Raw genomic sequence first — 17187 nt, 5'->3', positions numbered from 1 at the left:
GCAGATGATGAAAAATGATTCGAGCAAATTAGTGGCAACACAGAGCTAAGCGAGATAAAAATATCAATCAATAAAGAATGAAAGAAGAATGAGCAGGGTTAAGTTATTACACAAGCCAAAACTAAGACAAATCAAACGACAGAACGTAAAAAAAATGTAAACAAGACAAAATGAGATGGTGAAGATAAAATGCATTGAAAAACTGAATGCTATATTAGTGAGCAAGAGACAAAAATAGATTAAAATGCAAAAACTCTGCGCCTTGGCGCGGATAACGATACCTAGTATTCCTAATAAGGAACTTGAAAAAATTGATTACACCCATATGTTTTCCTAAGAAAATAAAATACTATTTCTAATAGTTATTATTAAGGCAGTCGCAAGATGTATTTAAAAAAAACACTTCAACTTTAATAGGATAGATATAGTATATGCTAAATCAATCTCTTTTATTAAAACTGAATTATTCTCATGGACCCAACTTTTTTGTAAATTTTTAAATTGAAGACACCTTTTTTATATTATTTAAACTCACCGTTGTAATTATGAAAAATAACATTATACTACTAAATGTGTTTGCAAACAACACAATAATGAACCTTGTGTCCAAACAATATAAAAAATTAGGTCATACTTTTTAATAACTTTTATTTGTCATTTCTTAAATTATTTGATTTAAAACAATCCAAATAATTTATAAAAAGTTTAAAATAAGTATAACTATTTTTTGCGGGTTTAGATATATAAAAAATCAAATTAATATGCGAGAGCATATTCTTAAATTTTTTTTATTCTTAAGAACATATAACTATATATTTGAAATTATGTTTGGTTTAAGTTGACATCAGAATCATTTTAAAAAAAAGATAATATTAGAGTCAATAAATTAACATCAAATAACTTTTATAATTAAAAATTTATCAAATAAGTATATATCACAATTTTAATTTAAACAATTACAGATATTTATTAAAACTTCGTAATGAAATGGATTGAAATAATTAAAACAAAATTAATTAATATTTTAGATAATTTCCTATTTAATATAAGTATAAAATAATATAATTATATAGTTTTCAAAAACACTAATACAAAAATGTTAAAACATTACTTATAAAAATATGTTAAAATCTATTGATGTTGTAAATTAGATTTTGTTAAAAAAAATATTTCTCATAATCTAGTGCTATATTAAATCAGTTACAGAATTTGATTTATAGGTAAAATAAATTATAAAAAATATTGATATCCCCCCCCCCAACCCAACCCAAAAGGAATGAGCATGATTTTTTAACAACTGGTGCAATTTTTAATAATAGAGAATATTCTTAAAGATTGTGGGTTCAAAAATCAATAGTTTGTTAAGTTATATTGCAATTTAAATCACAATAAAATTGTTTTTGATGATTTATATATACGTGGGAAGGGGATCACCAAATGTTAAAGCGGTTTAAGTTATTATGTTTATATAGTATATGAAAATATACAAACATTCAACAATAACTCCCGAGAAAGTATAAATAAAACAAAAATGGATTATTTGCATTAAATTTGATAAACAATTATATTGGGGCATGTAATAATTATATTAGTGAGAAAGAAGAGTTTGTTAGAAAAATAAAAGAGTAACGTGGATTTAGGTAATTTTGTGAATGTTGTGAATTTATTTTAGGTAATTGTGTATTATATTAGGAAAAGACAAAAAAAATGTAATTGTTGTGAATTTAGTTTAGGTAATTGTGTATTAAATTAGGAAAAGACAATATTAAATGTTTAAAGTAAAGGTATTATTAATTACTTGAGTGACATTCTATTTCTATTGTAAATATTGTTTAAGTTTAAGGGTTAATCTAATTTTATTAAAGGTTAATCTAATTTTGTATTCTTCTTTTAATAGATTAGATGACACTAAGAAATTATTATTATTATTTGTAACTGATACAATCTTTATTCATTATTCATATTGTCTATATATTACTAGGGCCGGCCCGCCCTACGGGCGGGATGAGTTCTTAGAAATTATATAAATAGTTAGAGTAAATATTCAATATAAATTGTTATATTTTAAAATATACATATTAGTTAAATTTTGTATATATTATTGTATTTGAAGACTAAATATACCATACCGTATTGATAAGTATTTTTTTTTTCATCGTGTCATCACATAATTTTTAGTAGTTTTCTGGTATTGGATGCATCTAAAGAGTATAGTGAGGAAAGAGACAAACTTGTAATCATAGATTAACCAAGCATTTTGAGTAAAATTTATTATTAAGTCGGTTAATTATTAGTTGTGTAAACCAGAAACAATAATATTAAAGTATTGTATCATATTATAATAACGTGTGTTATATAACGTGTTAAACGTATATTTTATATGCATTTGTGAAGTTTTATCCATATTAATAACTTTTGTTAATGTGAAAGATTACAATATAAATAAATAAACTTTTAAAGATTTTTTTGAGGATTCATAGTTAGAGCAATCAACCCTCACATTTTCATTTTGAGATTTTGATCCCTTTAAAATAAGGTTTTAAGTTGGAGATGACGTAGTAAGTGGCTTTGAGTATGTGATTTAATGCAATAGTCCAGCTGTTTTCTTTGCTTTGGAGCAAGAAGAATTCCAACTATTTTCCACACATGCAAAAAATTGTTATTACGCCTTCTCCTCTTAATGCAATTAATACAATAAATAATATTTTTTTGTAAAATAATTTGTGTATACGTATCTCTTTAAGACCAAATGATCTCTTTAAATAATTTGTTGCATTTCTATCCTTTAATTCACATATATTTTTGAGAAATTCTCTAGGATATTATTTTTTGAGTTTTTGTCACAAAAATGACCATCAATGAAGAAAATGATCAAAATAAATTTTATTAAATAGTAAATATAAGAGAATTTCTTAGGGTTATCAAATCTAAACTTAGAGTTTAGAGTTAAGGAGTGTGGTTTTAGGGATATAGTTTAAAAAAAAATTTAAAAAATTAAATATTAAAAAATTCAAAATAAAAAAGACTATTTTGATCTTTTCTTTCTAAAACGCTATTAAATATCAAATTATCATAATGGTACATTAATCGTATTCTCCCTTGATAATCACAGCAAACAATTATTTGTTTCCAAATTTAAAACTGTTGTAAGAAATTGTTAAACAGAACATACGCATTTATAAAATTATAACATAGAAAGAAATAACTCAAAGAATCGTGTGGGACCCCATAACAGCTTCATTGTCCAAAAAATCATCCCCATAGAAAAATGATTAAAACATAAATTCAATTAACTTTACCCTAGCCTCCTCCCTCCTTTTAACTTTACCCTAGCCTCCTCTCTCCTTTTTTATTTAGATCTAAGCAAAGCATTGTCCTCGGAGCCGTCTCCTGGATTAGCCACCATCTCCACTATCAAACTCCACAGCCACCACACCTTCTTCTTCTCCTTCGCCGCCACCCATTATTCCCACATTTCCTCCTCTGTCTTCTCCCTCTACACCCTCTGTTCTTAATCTATCTCCACCCACTCTATCTACGCCGGGATCTTCGCCGCCTTTTCCTAAGCCGTCTCCACCCGCTCCAACTCAGCCGTCTCCACCCGCTCCAACTACACTGGGATCTCCTACCGCACCTATCACTCCTCCTAGACCCCCTACTCTAAACCCTCCATCATCCTCAGGACCACCGTCCAATCCCTCAAGTGGCGGCAGCGGAGGGCCTTCTCGAACTCCATCTTCGCCGTCTCCGCCGTGTCGTCTTCTTCTTCCGATGGATTATTAGCTTGTAAGAAGAAACGAAGAAGAGACGAAGAAGATGTTTACTATGTTCCTCCACCTCCTTCTGTCCCAAAGGTATAAGCTTTATGGAAATGATAATTAATTTGTTAGAAAGTTTCAATGTTTTGTCGATTTTCAACATTTCCGATTTTGAGATTTGGAATGTTCTTGCGTTTCTCAGCCGGAGGACCATACGGTGGACAACAACAACAATGGCGGCAACAAAACGCAACAACAATGGCGGCAACAAAACGCAACACCACCGTCAGATCATGTCGTGACGTTACTATCACCGCCATACATCATATCAGGTTCTATATTGGTACGGGGAGAGATTTCTAAATAGTACTCTTGTTTAAGTCAGGTGTGGGCTTTGTTTTCTCTGGTGAATCAAGGTTAGAGTTAGTATACTTCTCCCAGCAACCATCTGCGAAGAAATCATCACCAATTATTGAAGGCCTGATGTAGTAAAGGTAGGAGTTTTCACGGGGATTGAAAATCATGGGGAGACGGTGGTGGCAAACGTCTCTAGCGTCGATGTTAGAGTAGAGACGATGAGGTTTCCCCTAGTTCTTTCTAGATCTCTCTTCAAATCTCTAATTACATCTTAGTGTGTTAATTTTTAGTATTAACAGTTTGGTTAGATGTAATTAGCTTGTTGTATTTGGGCCTTCGTTTGCACTTTTCAAATCCATTTGGGCTTTAATGGAAAAAGTGGTAAAAACATGTTCACGTTAAATATAGAAACGCAGCGTACTAAAAAAGAGGGACACGTGTTGTTCTATGGTTAAACTACTTAATGACGTGGCAAAGCAGGAGTGAGGCAAACATTTTTTTATATATATAGATGTGGTACTTTCTATTAACAAACCAGTTTAAAGTTTAAACTAGTAAAGTTCTGTTCATTATTAACTAATCCACAAGCTCAGCTATGCTGAATGGAGAAGTTATGTTTCCGTCAAACGCTCCGACAGCTATCACGGTATTAACCGTTTCCGTGGTATGCACGTTATCCCAGAATATGTATTTGGTTCGGTCAGGACAAACCGGTCCGTTCTGCGCACACAATTCTTCACCAGGATTAACGGTACAGCAACTCCTATCACCAACAGTAATCCCTAGAGTATTCCACAAGAAACAAAATGAATCATTACAAGTTCTTGATTAAATGTTTGCTTTTGAGTTGTTATTACCAAGAGCGGCGAAGTCTTCAGCGTTTCCAGAGAAGAGGTCGACGTAAGTGAACATAACACTTGAAAGTCTGTCGTTGAAGTCTGCGACTAGGGCTTCGAGTTTATTGTTGAAGAGCTCCACGGCTTGGTTCACTTCTTCTGCGCAGCCAACACCACCACCAAGGCTAGCAATAATACGTGGTGTACACCCGATCTTACCGATTCCAAACAAAGCCACTTTCCTAGCTCCTAGTAGGTACAGTTGCTAAAACATACATATATAAACCAAAAAATGTATCACCAAAAGAAAATAGGGGATTCCATTAATATTTCCGATCAATTTTTTTCGGTCGGAAAATTCCAAAAGGAAATTCAACGGTTTTTTGATAAAAAAAATTGTCAGAATTTTTTGGCGAAAACAAAGCTGGCAAATTTTATCAAAATATATCTTATATATTAAAACAGAAGTCACGACGTTGATTCATGTGTGATTTTTTTAAAAATATACCCTTACTGGAAATCAGTTATCATTCATTTATTACTAATAATATAGATTAATAACATATCATTCCTAATATAACATCGGCCCCTAAAAACCCGGATTGATTAACAAACTCATCTTGATTCATGTGTGATATTTTTATTTGGATCATCATTTAATTTTTTTATTAAATGTATTTCCTTAATGCTAATATATAATTTTTTAACTACTTAAACCATAATATAATTTGATATCTTTTAATTTAAAATATAAATATATAAATTTATTTTTTTTGACAAATGTGTTGAAAAACATTATAACAATATCTTAATTATCAAAAATTGTATATAAATATTTTCACTAATTTTGTAATTAGTAATGAAATTAATGTTATTATACATTAATATATATATATGTGTATATATATATATATATACTCGGTTATCTTTTATAAAATGAAAAAAATTATATCAAATTTTATTATTTTATAGTTATATCTATCATTTTAAAATAAAACATTGTATTTAACTAAATATGATAAAATTATTTTAAACTGATAAATTAATATATTTTATTTTCACAAACATTAAAAATTTATGCTAGAAATATAATATGTTGGTAGAACGAGTTAACATTAGTACATAAGATAATTCATGTATAAAATTAACTTATCTTAAACTTTTATATATAGATATATATATATATATAGTTATTATCTTAAATGAATAAACATAAAAAAAATATTGATAACGGAAATCTAGCGCTTTGAATTACGGATCAGGATCATAATAATTGAATAAAAAATAATTTTAAAATATATATAATAAAAATACCAAATATATGTGATGATTTGAAATAATCAATTAACTTACAACATGAAAACTATCAAATTGTTATATTTAAAATAATTATATATAAACATTTAAATATATAAGTAACTTAAAAAATATATTCTAATTATGTAAAATATATATAAACATGAAAATTAATACCCGCACCGTTGTGCGGGTCCAAATCTAGTTTTTATTTAATATGGTCACCGAAATAAGGTTTCTAAGCAAATTTCAGGCGCAGAAATATTAACCGTCTAATGTTTTTAGAAACCTATAAATTTTTGATGATATGCACATGTCCGAATATTTTGATTCTTAGTGTATATATATCGAAGGTTTAATTGTATATTCGTGTGCAAATAGATATTGGATTTAGTGAAAAAATACCATTCAAAAATTTAGGATACCTAGTTTTCCCAAAATTATATAATTGCCATTATAGTATTTTTCCATATGTTTGAGATAGCAGATGAATTAGGTTTATTTGTTTTCTCTCTCTAAAGAATACTTACTTTCAAATAAATATTGTAGAGACGTATGAGAGATTCAGCAAATTGTTCAGGATTATAACGGCGGCGAGCTGGGGTAGGAGGGTGCAAGAAGTAGTTGTTGAGGTAATCATTGCTTCCAATGTTGATTGTGTATAGGCATCGCCGTAGCTGACGCCGTGGCACCGCCGCGTTGATAATCGCCGTCTGGTGGTTGTTTATTTGCCTTCTCAAACTGATTCTTTCACCCTATATACGTATCAATATACTTAGATTATTTTCAGATGATAAATCGTAATACTATATAGTTTTTGCTACCAAATTTTGGCTGGTTTCTTCTCGGATCCCGCCGCCACCGGAAGCATAGTTGAGTCCGATGTTAGCTTGTCCCGGTGATGCTCCAGCGAATGGAGGAATGGAATCATTGAAACCCGCTAGTTCAGCTATAACAAAAATATTCAAAATTCGTTATACTGAAAATTATATATAAACAGTAGTGTCAAGTGATCACAATTGACATCAAACAATAGTCACAAATATTTTAAATTTGATAGTTGTTTTCGTCGTATTTTTCTTTCAAGTTATCAATGAAATACTTTAAAGTAATCTTTTAAATTTTATCATATCTTCACATACACACACATATCCCGTAGACTATATTTGCGAAATGATTTTGTCACATGTCCTCTTTAAAATCAATTTCACAAAATAAATATGACATGGCTACTGAAATTGATGACATGACTTCCGGAAAAATATGACATGGATAATTTCATTTAATGTTGATTTATATTTTTGACAAACTTATTAGAATATGGTAATAATTCATATATTACATTTAATATTGATATTTCTTTTTGGTAAACTTTTATTATATATGGTAATAACTCATACTTCATCTATAAAATAAATATATTCATATATATCATTTCAAATTTGAAATTATTATTATTTTGTATAATTATACAATTTGTATTACTAAAGCTTTCAAAAATTTCTATAATTTTTTAAAAATTTAAATATATAATCGTAAGATCATTACTTTTTTATATACCTACAAATTTTATAAATATTGTTTAGACTAAATTTTTGATAATTATACAATGTTATATCATTTTTATTAGTTTTATACAAATTGATTTAATATATATCAAATATATATTAAATATTAGTAAGAAAATAGTAAAATCTAAAATATTTAATGAAATTTATTTTTAAATATAAGTTAGATTTAAAAAAAAATTTACTGCACATGGTGCAGGAAAACACCTAGTATATATATATATATATATATATATATATATAATTTTAAAAAAAAATTTGGTTGAACCTGTTGGATTGGTCCAACCAGTCAGCCAGTAATAATACGAATTGGTGTTCGATCTAGTTTCCATTGACTAAAATCAAGAAATTAAACATATACTATGTATTATGTATAACACGTTTTGAAAACTTAAATTACATAAGCGGTAAATATTACACTACATGTAATAATCGAATAAAAAATTGGACTGAACTGAACTAAGCTAAAGAAAACCGGTTTAAAACTAACCGATAACGTCTGGAATGTTACGTCCGTTGCTAAACCGACCGGTTGGACCTTCGGGGAAATCTATACCATAAGGTAAATAGTTGACCTTTGCAGTGGTGTTTAAGACATTATTGTTACCGTTGTCGAATTGAGAGTCTCCGAACACGAAGTAACATGGTGCTTGTTGTCCACAAGCCACTGGTGCGACCGCCGCAGCTACTGCAAACAAAGTGGCCACAACAATCCACAATGCCTTGGACACTCCCTCGACCATGTTTTAAAGATCGAGTTGTACGAAAAATGAGAAGAGAATGTTGAAGAAAAGGTTGGCTTATATATATGAAAGAGATTTGCAAATTTTGATTAGTAGATAGATGCAAGTGCTTTGATAATTAGGAAACTGTAAGACTATTTATAAAGGATGAAACCATGAGTGAATTAAGAGGAGACTTCGAAAACGATATACCTTGTTTTGCATGAATTAAATACGTGTCTACTTGATGTGGTTAGAAAACTAATTCTCGTTTACTATATATTTATTAACCGCGATATATTTTCACTTATGCCAAAGAATACTTTGAGAATTTCTAATAATTTTAGAAAATTCATTTTCAAATTCAAAATAATTGTTGATATATAATAGTCTTTTAGCATATACATGCAATTCGAAAATTCTAAAAGCTTACTGCATTAGTAATAATAATATTTCAAGGTTAATATGTCATTCAACTCAAATAAAATTAAGGATCTTCTCTTAACTAAAAATGCTTAGACAAAATCTCCCAAACTAAACACATGCACGATGAGTCCATGCAAAAAGTTTGGTCAAGGTATGCCAGATTTCCACCAAATTCAAATGAAACCTAACTATAAATACTTTGAATTGTAACTTCAAAACTATCCACTAAATTTGTTGTTTCTCTCCATCCACTAATAGCTTATCTATCTTCCCTGAATACTTCTAATACTTGGACTATAACTCCATTTGTAAATGTTTTTATACTCTTTTAAAAATATAATAACAGTAATAAAATTATATAATATACCAACAAAAATGGTTACTGTTGCCGTATTCAGAAGGTATACTCCACATATTTTTATTTGACTATATGTAATTAATTTAATAGGAAATCCCTGAATAATACGGATCAGTAAGGTCAACTAATGCATTACATTTTGCGGTAAAATATAGAAAAAAAGTTGAATGTTGATAGAGTTGGCCATTTACGACTTTATACAAAATAATTAGCAACCATTAACCCTTTTAGGGGTCAACTTGTAACCATAAACTTCGATAGATGATTTTTCATATTAATGATGCAACTAGTTATTTGTATTTGGAGATAAATCGGATGATAATAGATTACAAAGAACCATTAGAAAACCAATTATTAAAAACATATTATGTGTGAATGTTCAAAAATAGGATGTGATGATAACAGTGTTCACTTTTAACACTCGACCATTCATAATCTGATGACCAGTGATAACATATTTTAGTTAGTTTTAGTAGTGTCCTTTAATATCGCAGTATTTCTGAGTTATATTGATCATTTTTGATATAATCAACATAACTATAATCAATTATAATAAAACTTCGATATAATTCAGTTTCGTAAACTCTATCAAGTGTTGTGTTTCTTACAAAAAGTCTTACATTATTAATTGTCTGTCCTACTTAATTTACTTCAGTTTTAATCAACACATTTTTCTTACGTATAACTAGTTTCGTTATATATTGCATATGAGAAGATATGTTTGGCTCTAAGAGCAACATTATCGGGCTTCTTAACCCGTTTCTTACCGATACTGTTGGCCCAAAATTAAATGAAAAAATAGGTTAATTAGAGGAAGCGATTTTTACGCAAGAAGTTTTCATCGGTGTTGCTTGTGTCACGTGTCTCGTTGTGATAGGGCGTACGAAGCGGTAGAGGGAAGTGGTGATTCCGTCTCGATTCATTCTCTGCGTCTCCCTCTTCTCTCTCCGTCGAAGGCGATTACACGAGCATTGAAGTAGCGTCGCGAACCACACGGATTCACCGTTCAATCGAAGGCGCAGCCGCGGCATCTATTCTCCAGCAGGTTCGTCTTCCTTGTCTGACCTTATTTTTTTCGATAATCGGTTAGATTTGTGGATCTAATTTTTTTTTGGTTCGATTTCCTTTTGCATGCGTGGTATTTGATATGGGTTTGCATCGACTGACAATTCTCTCTCTCTCTCCGGTAGTTTTCGGCCGCCATCGTCTATTCTCACCGATTCCAGAAGGATCTCGTCGTCTTCCAAATCGAAAAGATAGCAGGTTTGTCTTCTATATCGCTTAATCTTCTGTCTCTATGTTAAGGTTTGCGAATTAGAGGAATCGATTTGCTAGGTTTGTTCGAATGGATTGGTTAGTTCTAATTGATATGTTTGTTCGAATTGATAGGTTTGTTCGAATTGATTGTGTTTTTCAAATTGATTGGTTTGTTTCAGAATGTTTGGTTGTATAGTTCGTCTGTATAGAGTTTCTTTATGTTTCTGAAATTGTATAGTTCGAGTTGTATACAGTTTCTGAATGTTTGTCTGTATAGTTTGTGATGGATTGGTTGGCGAGTTGTATAGGTTGTATAGAGTTTCTGAATGTTTCTGAAAATTTTTGTGAACTGATGTGTGTCTGATTGTAAATTCATTGGTGACTTGTATAGGTTGTATAGAGTTTCTGAATGTCTCTGAAATTTTTTTGTGAACTGATGTGTGTCTGATTGTAAATTCATTGGCGACTTGTATAGGCTGTATAGAGTTTCTGAATGTTTATGAAATTTTTTGTGAACTGATGTGTGTCTGATTGTAAATTCATTGGCGACTTGTATAGGTTGTATAGAGTTTCTGAATGTTTCTGAACTGTATTGGGTAATAGCTGGCATAATATGTTGTTTAAATTACATTGTCTTCATCATTGAATTCAGCAGTGTACAAATTTTTTGAAATTATTTTTTTTAGCTCATTCTAACTTGACTGTATTTATTGTTAGGTAATTGTAACCAATCTGTAACTATTATATAAGTTTAATGTTAGCTCATTGTAACTTGACTGTATTTTGTTTCTAACCAAATGAAAATTGTTTTTAAATGTTGTAATAACTATTGATTAGACCATAGTAGTTGATGGTTAGGTTTAACTTTAAAGCTCTTTATGATCTTTTTCCCTCTTTTATCTTTATATAACCTGTAGTACCTATACACGCTGTCATAGTAATCTCTTTCTCTGTAATTTCTCTCTTCTTTCTCTATCTGTTTTTTTAAATCCTCTCATTTTGCTCGGTATGGATTCAAAGAATCCTTTGAATCCATATAGTGAGTCCCCTAGTTATAGCTACCTTCTCCATAGTCAAAACTTCCAGTATGGAAGTTTTCCTCCCAGTCAAAACTTTGGAGGAGGATCGGAGATACCTGCTTTTAGTTCACAAGCACCAGAACCTCCAGCTCAACGTGAAAACCCAGCTGTTGCCTCTAAGGAGAGAAGGCAATGGACTCCAGCTGATGACGAGGTTCTTATAAGTGTGTGGCTCAACACATCTAAGGAGGCTGTTGTTGAAAATCAACAAAACTTTGTTCCTGCGTATTGTGCAATGTCTCGAAACCAACATACCGTATTTTCAACAAGGAAAAGATTGTACTGGACGGTCTAGTCTAACACCCCTACAAAAATATACTGCAGCAATTAGACAGTTGGCATATGGCAGTGCAGCTGATTCACTTGATGAGTATGTCCGACTTGCAGAAACGACAGCTCGAAAATGTTTGCACAAATTTACCGCCGGAATAATCAGCTTGTTTGGTGATCAATACCTACGCCAACCCACACAGGAGGATCTGCAAAGACTTCTCTATATCGGAGAACAACGTAGGTTTCCGGGGATGATTGGCAGCATCGACTGTATGCATTGGGAGTGGAAGAATTGCCCCAGTGCTTGGAAAGGAATGTATTCACGAGGAACCGAAAAACCAACAATTGTTTTGGAGGCGGTAGCTTCAAGTGACCTCTGGATATGGCACGTGTTTTTTGGAGCTCCAGGTACTATGAACGATCTTAATATTCTTGATCGATCACCCGTTTTTGATGACATAATTAACGGAATAGCGCCACAAGTGAACTTCTATGTTAATGGTAATCCATACCATTTGGCATATTATCTCACTGATGGTATTTATCCTAAATGGGCGACTTTTATTCAATCTATCCGACTTCCACAAAGTGAGAAACATTCTTTATTTGCTAAAACCCAAGAAGCTGTTCGAAAAGATGTGGAGCGTGCCTTCGGAGTTCTGCAAGCTAGATTTGCCGTAGTCAAAAATCCATCCAAGTTATGGGATAAAGAAAAAATAGGAAATATTATGAAAGCATGCATCATACTCCATAATATGATTGTCGAGAATGAACGATCAACATACTCTCAGTATAACGTGAGAGAATTTCAAGAAAGCAAGGAAGAGGATACATTCACTGTTACTCTGAATTCAAATCTCGGCACTGCAATGGATCGTCGATCGAGCGTTCGTAACAGACAAGCCCATGAACAATTAAAATTCGATTTGATTGAAAATATTTGGGCTAAATTTGGACATCTTCTAAATAACCAATGATTTTTAAGTTTCTATGAATTGAATAAAATTTGTGTTTGCTTTTATTTATGATTTTTATTTATGTATGGAATGTAATAAAATGTTTGAAATTTTGATTTAATGAAATAAAATGTTTTTCTTTTCAATGTATTAAATATAAATGAATATATCTTAATTACTACTTATTAATAAAAAAAAAAATTTACACCTAAGAACCTCCTAAAAATTCCATTGATTGTTATATTTTACTTAAATATCTTACAAAACTTCTTAAACTTAAAATATTAATAAATACTTCTAAGATGTTTGCTAAGAATCAGCATTGATAATGTTGCTCTAATTAAGGAACCATGATGTGAAAGGAGATGACTATTCCTCAGTTGATTAAACAAGATTTATAGTCAGAGATCTATACGCTCATCAGATGAAGGTTTTTTTATACACTCAATAGAGTCTATCTTCCAAAGGATAGAGTCTCTTCGCGACCAAGAACTGCTTCCACAGATTCTTGAGCTTCTTCAAGGGTATGCTGTGGCTTTGAAACGTCTCTCATTTACTAGTAAGTAACTGACATTGATTATAACGTTTTACGGACTAGCTCGGATGTGAAAAGTAATGGGGTCCCAAAGTAATGACAGTGTGTGAAGGGTTCGATTCTTCTATCAAGTCCTCACTACGTTTTGTTACTTTTATAATTTTTGGTCTTCCGGCCCAAAAAATTATTTCAGGGCCAGGCCTTCTCGACATCTTTGCCTCTGGGATGGGTTCAATCTTTGCTCGACAGCTTAAAGAAGAACCATACTCAGGAACACCAGAGAGCATGGAGCTTGTTGAAGCTGACAATGTGGAGAAGATGATGAATGATGAGAAGTTGGTTGAGATTGCAGTTAAAGTAGTCTGGCAGGGGCTGTCTGCTGCAGTGAGCTCATTAGCTGAGTTTGCAATCACCTCAGCTGATGAACACTAGATGCTCGTTAACCATCCAGAGGACGTCGCCACAGAGAACATCATGTAAAGTTCGATTACGTGGAATACAATAAATAAGAACAATCAGATAGGGTTTGAAAATATTATTATTATTATTATTATTATTATTGTTATTGGAAACTATTACAATCCTTTTATTCATTATTCAGTTGATAGTATATGTATATTATATGGTTTCCATGACCAAACCAGTTTACAGCTTAAACTAGTAAAGTCATGTCCATATTATAAGCTAATTCACAAGCTGAGATATGCTGAAGGGAGAAGTTATGTCTCCGTTAAACGCTGCAATAGCTATCACTGTATTAATAATTTCCGTGGTATGCACGTTATCCCAAAATATGTATTTGGTTCGGTCAGGACAAACCGGTCCGTTCTGTGCACAAAGCTCTTCACCCGGGTTAATCGTACAGCAACTCCTATCACCAACAGTGATCCCTACAATATTCACAAAAATGAATCATTACAAGTTGATTAGACAGTTTCATTGTTTGTTTTTGAAGTATGGTATTACCAAGAGCGGCGAAGTCTTCAGCATTTCCAGAGAAGAGGTCAACGTAAGTGAACTTAGCACTAGAGAGTTTCTTGTTGATGTCTGTGACTAGGGCTTTGAGTTTATTGTTGAAGAGATCCACCGCTTGGTTCACTTCTTCTGCACAGCCAACGCCACCACCAAGGGTAGCAACAATACGTGGTATACACCCAATCTTACCGATTCCGAACAAAGCCACCTTCCTCGCTCCTAGTAGGTACAATTGCTACAAGAAAAACACATATAAACCACACATTTTTTTAAAGGGAAATTGCCAAAAATTGCCAAAAATACCAAAAATAGTTTCAAAAAGATTAAAAATAGTTTCAAAATGAATTTTCGATTTCCAAATTTTTTTTTTTGAAAATATATATATATATATAAAGTTGGAATTTGAAAAAGTATAATTCGAAAACATATTTTTTAATTAATTTATTTATTTAAAAATTATTATATATATATATATATATATATAGAAAATAAATGTATAAGAATCTTTTGGCTCTTAATGAAAAATATATTGTCGAAAATATCTTTTTATTGGTGGTAAACATGAATAATGGTACCAACAATGTGGTAAACATGAAAATTCTCATTTTTTATATTTGGTAGAAACAAGAAGTATATCACTACAGAAAGATGGGATTTGGACATAACTTCCGCTCGTATTTTTCTGTCAAAAAAATTCAAACGATTTCCAATGGATTAGTAGTTTTTCTTTAATTTTTTTTAAAATAAGATCGTTTTATCTTTTTCAAAAGAAATTGACATAATTTTGATGGAAATCTATTGATATTGGCATTGAATAGAGTCATTGGAATTGTTTTTAATACAAATTTAAGGACGCATGAATATTAATTAACTGACGGTTTAAAAACCGATGAATTTTTGACAATTTGTATCAACTGAAAATTTGTTTTTAGTGTATATATATCAGGTTTAAATATTTATTTGTGTGAAAATAGATTTTAGATTTATTGAAATTATACAATTCAATTTTATAATTTTATATTCCAAAATTAATTGTCAATAGGATATTTCTCCATATGTTTTAGACTTTTAGATAACATATGAATTAGGTTTGTTTGGTTTCTTTCTTAAAATAATACTTACTTTCAAATAAATAGTGTAGAGGCGTATGAGAGATTCAGCAAACTCTTCAGGAGTATACTGACGACGAGCTGGGGTAGGAGGTTGCAAGAAGTAGTTGTTGAGGTAATCATTACTTCCGATGCTGATTGTATATAGACATCTCCGTAGCTGACTCGGTGGCACCACCGCGTTTATAATCGCCGACTGGTGGTTGTTTATTTGCTTTCTCAAATTGATTCTTTCACCCTATAAATATATACACATAAATTTTGTTAGGTTTGACCAAAAAAAAAAAAAAAAAAAAAAAAATTTTGTTAGGTTATTTAGAATGATATAAAAATATTATGTTCTTTAGGTTGTCACCAAATTTTGGCTGGTTTCTTCCCGGATTCCGCCGCCACCGGAAGCATAGTTGAGTCCGATGTTAGCTTGTGCTGGTGGTGCCCCGGCGAATGGTGGAATGGTATCATTGAAACCCGCTAGTTCAGCTATAACAAAAATATTCAAAAGTATTATACTAAAATGTATATATATATATATATAAACAATAGTGATCACAATTGGCATTCAGACAATAGTCTTTTTTTTTTTTGGTAAACGTTATAATTATATTTTACTTTAATGAAATATTTTAGGTAATCTTTTCAGTTTATCATATATTCACTTCACATACACATATATATAACTTAGAAAATCTGGTTGAACCGGTCCGACCAGTCACCTAGTCACCCAATAATAATGAACAGGTGTTTGGTCTGGTTTTCAAAACATTGACTAAAATCAAGACACTACGGCTAATAATCTAATCATATATTATTCATAAAACGTTTTGAAAACTTAATTTGTAAACTAGCAATTTTTTATAAAGAACCCCGCATGATCCGGTATATACATAACATGTACACAACGTGTAATAATCGAATAAACAATTGGATTGAACTAAATTAAGATTAAGAAACCGGTCAAAAACTAACCGATAACGTCTGGAATGATACGTCCGTTGCTAAACCGACCGGTTGGACCTTCGGGATAATCTATACCATAAGGTAAATAGTTGACCTTTGCAATGGTATTTAACGCATTGTTGTTACCGTTGTCGAAGACAGAGTCTCCGAACACGAAGTAACACGGCGTTTCTTGACCATGCGCCACTAGTGTGACCGCCGCTGTTCCTGCAAACACGGTGGCCACAACAATCCACATTATCTTGGACACTCCCTCGACCATTTTTCAAAGATCGAGTTTTACGAAAAAACGAGGAGAAATGTTAAAGAGAGAAAAGTTTGGCTTATATATATGGACGAGATTTGCAAATACTGATGAGTAGATAGATGCAAGTGCTTCGACAGATAGGAGACTGTAAGACTATATAAAGGATGAAGCCATGAGTGAATTAAGGGGAGACTTCGAAAACTATATATTGTTTTGCATGAATTAAGAGATATTTTCTTTTTAATATTTGTCTACTTGAGGCGTGGACACGTTTTTAAATAATTTTCGTTTACTATAATTTCCTTAAGCACAAAATATTTTTCACCAAGGCCAAAGACTACTTTGAGAAATTTATAGTGTTTTTAAAACAATTTATTTTCAAATTCAACATTATTGTTGATATATAAAAGCTTACTGCATTAGTAATAATACTATTTCAAAATTAATATGTCATAAAACTCAAATAAATAAGGTTCTT

The 17187-nt window shown here is 31.3% G+C and overlaps 2 protein-coding genes and 1 long non-coding RNA gene across 3 annotated transcripts; 1 reads left to right on the top strand and 2 right to left on the bottom strand.

Moving 5' to 3' along the window:
* The first annotated feature begins 1969 nt into the window (after positions 1-1969).
* On the top strand, positions 1970-4518 carry LOC125583492. The gene is made up of 2 exons (XR_007320524.1): positions 1970-3854; positions 3961-4518. It is a non-coding gene; the product is annotated as an uncharacterized LOC125583492 (long non-coding RNA).
* A 100-nt stretch (positions 4519-4618) lies between these two features.
* Positions 4619-8688, bottom strand: LOC106386680 (GDSL esterase/lipase At4g30140-like). Its single transcript, XM_013826494.3, has 5 exons — positions 8306-8688; positions 7072-7196; positions 6778-7002; positions 4973-5216; positions 4619-4897 (listed from the first exon to the last, which is right to left on the bottom strand). Exons 1-5 carry the CDS (start codon positions 8556-8558, stop codon positions 4692-4694), a joined length of 1053 nt encoding a protein of 350 aa, XP_013681948.1. The 5' UTR covers positions 8559-8688; the 3' UTR covers positions 4619-4691.
* A 5252-nt stretch (positions 8689-13940) lies between these two features.
* Positions 13941-16878, bottom strand: LOC106359802 (GDSL esterase/lipase At4g30140-like). Its single transcript, XM_048750490.1, has 5 exons — positions 16472-16878; positions 15861-15985; positions 15519-15743; positions 14388-14631; positions 13941-14311 (listed from the first exon to the last, which is right to left on the bottom strand). The coding sequence occupies exons 1-5, from the start codon at positions 16722-16724 to the stop codon at positions 14106-14108; spliced, it is 1053 nt and encodes a 350-aa protein (XP_048606447.1). The 5' UTR covers positions 16725-16878; the 3' UTR covers positions 13941-14105.
* Positions 16879-17187: the final 309 nt, after the last annotated feature.

This window comes from Brassica napus, chromosome C3 (genome assembly GCF_020379485.1).
Source record: "Brassica napus cultivar Da-Ae chromosome C3, Da-Ae, whole genome shotgun sequence".
In the NCBI taxonomy this organism is placed as follows: domain Eukaryota; kingdom Viridiplantae; phylum Streptophyta; class Magnoliopsida; order Brassicales; family Brassicaceae; genus Brassica; species Brassica napus.
The sequence above is the reverse complement of the archived record's forward strand: the minus strand, read 5'-3'. Positions and strand labels throughout refer to the sequence as shown.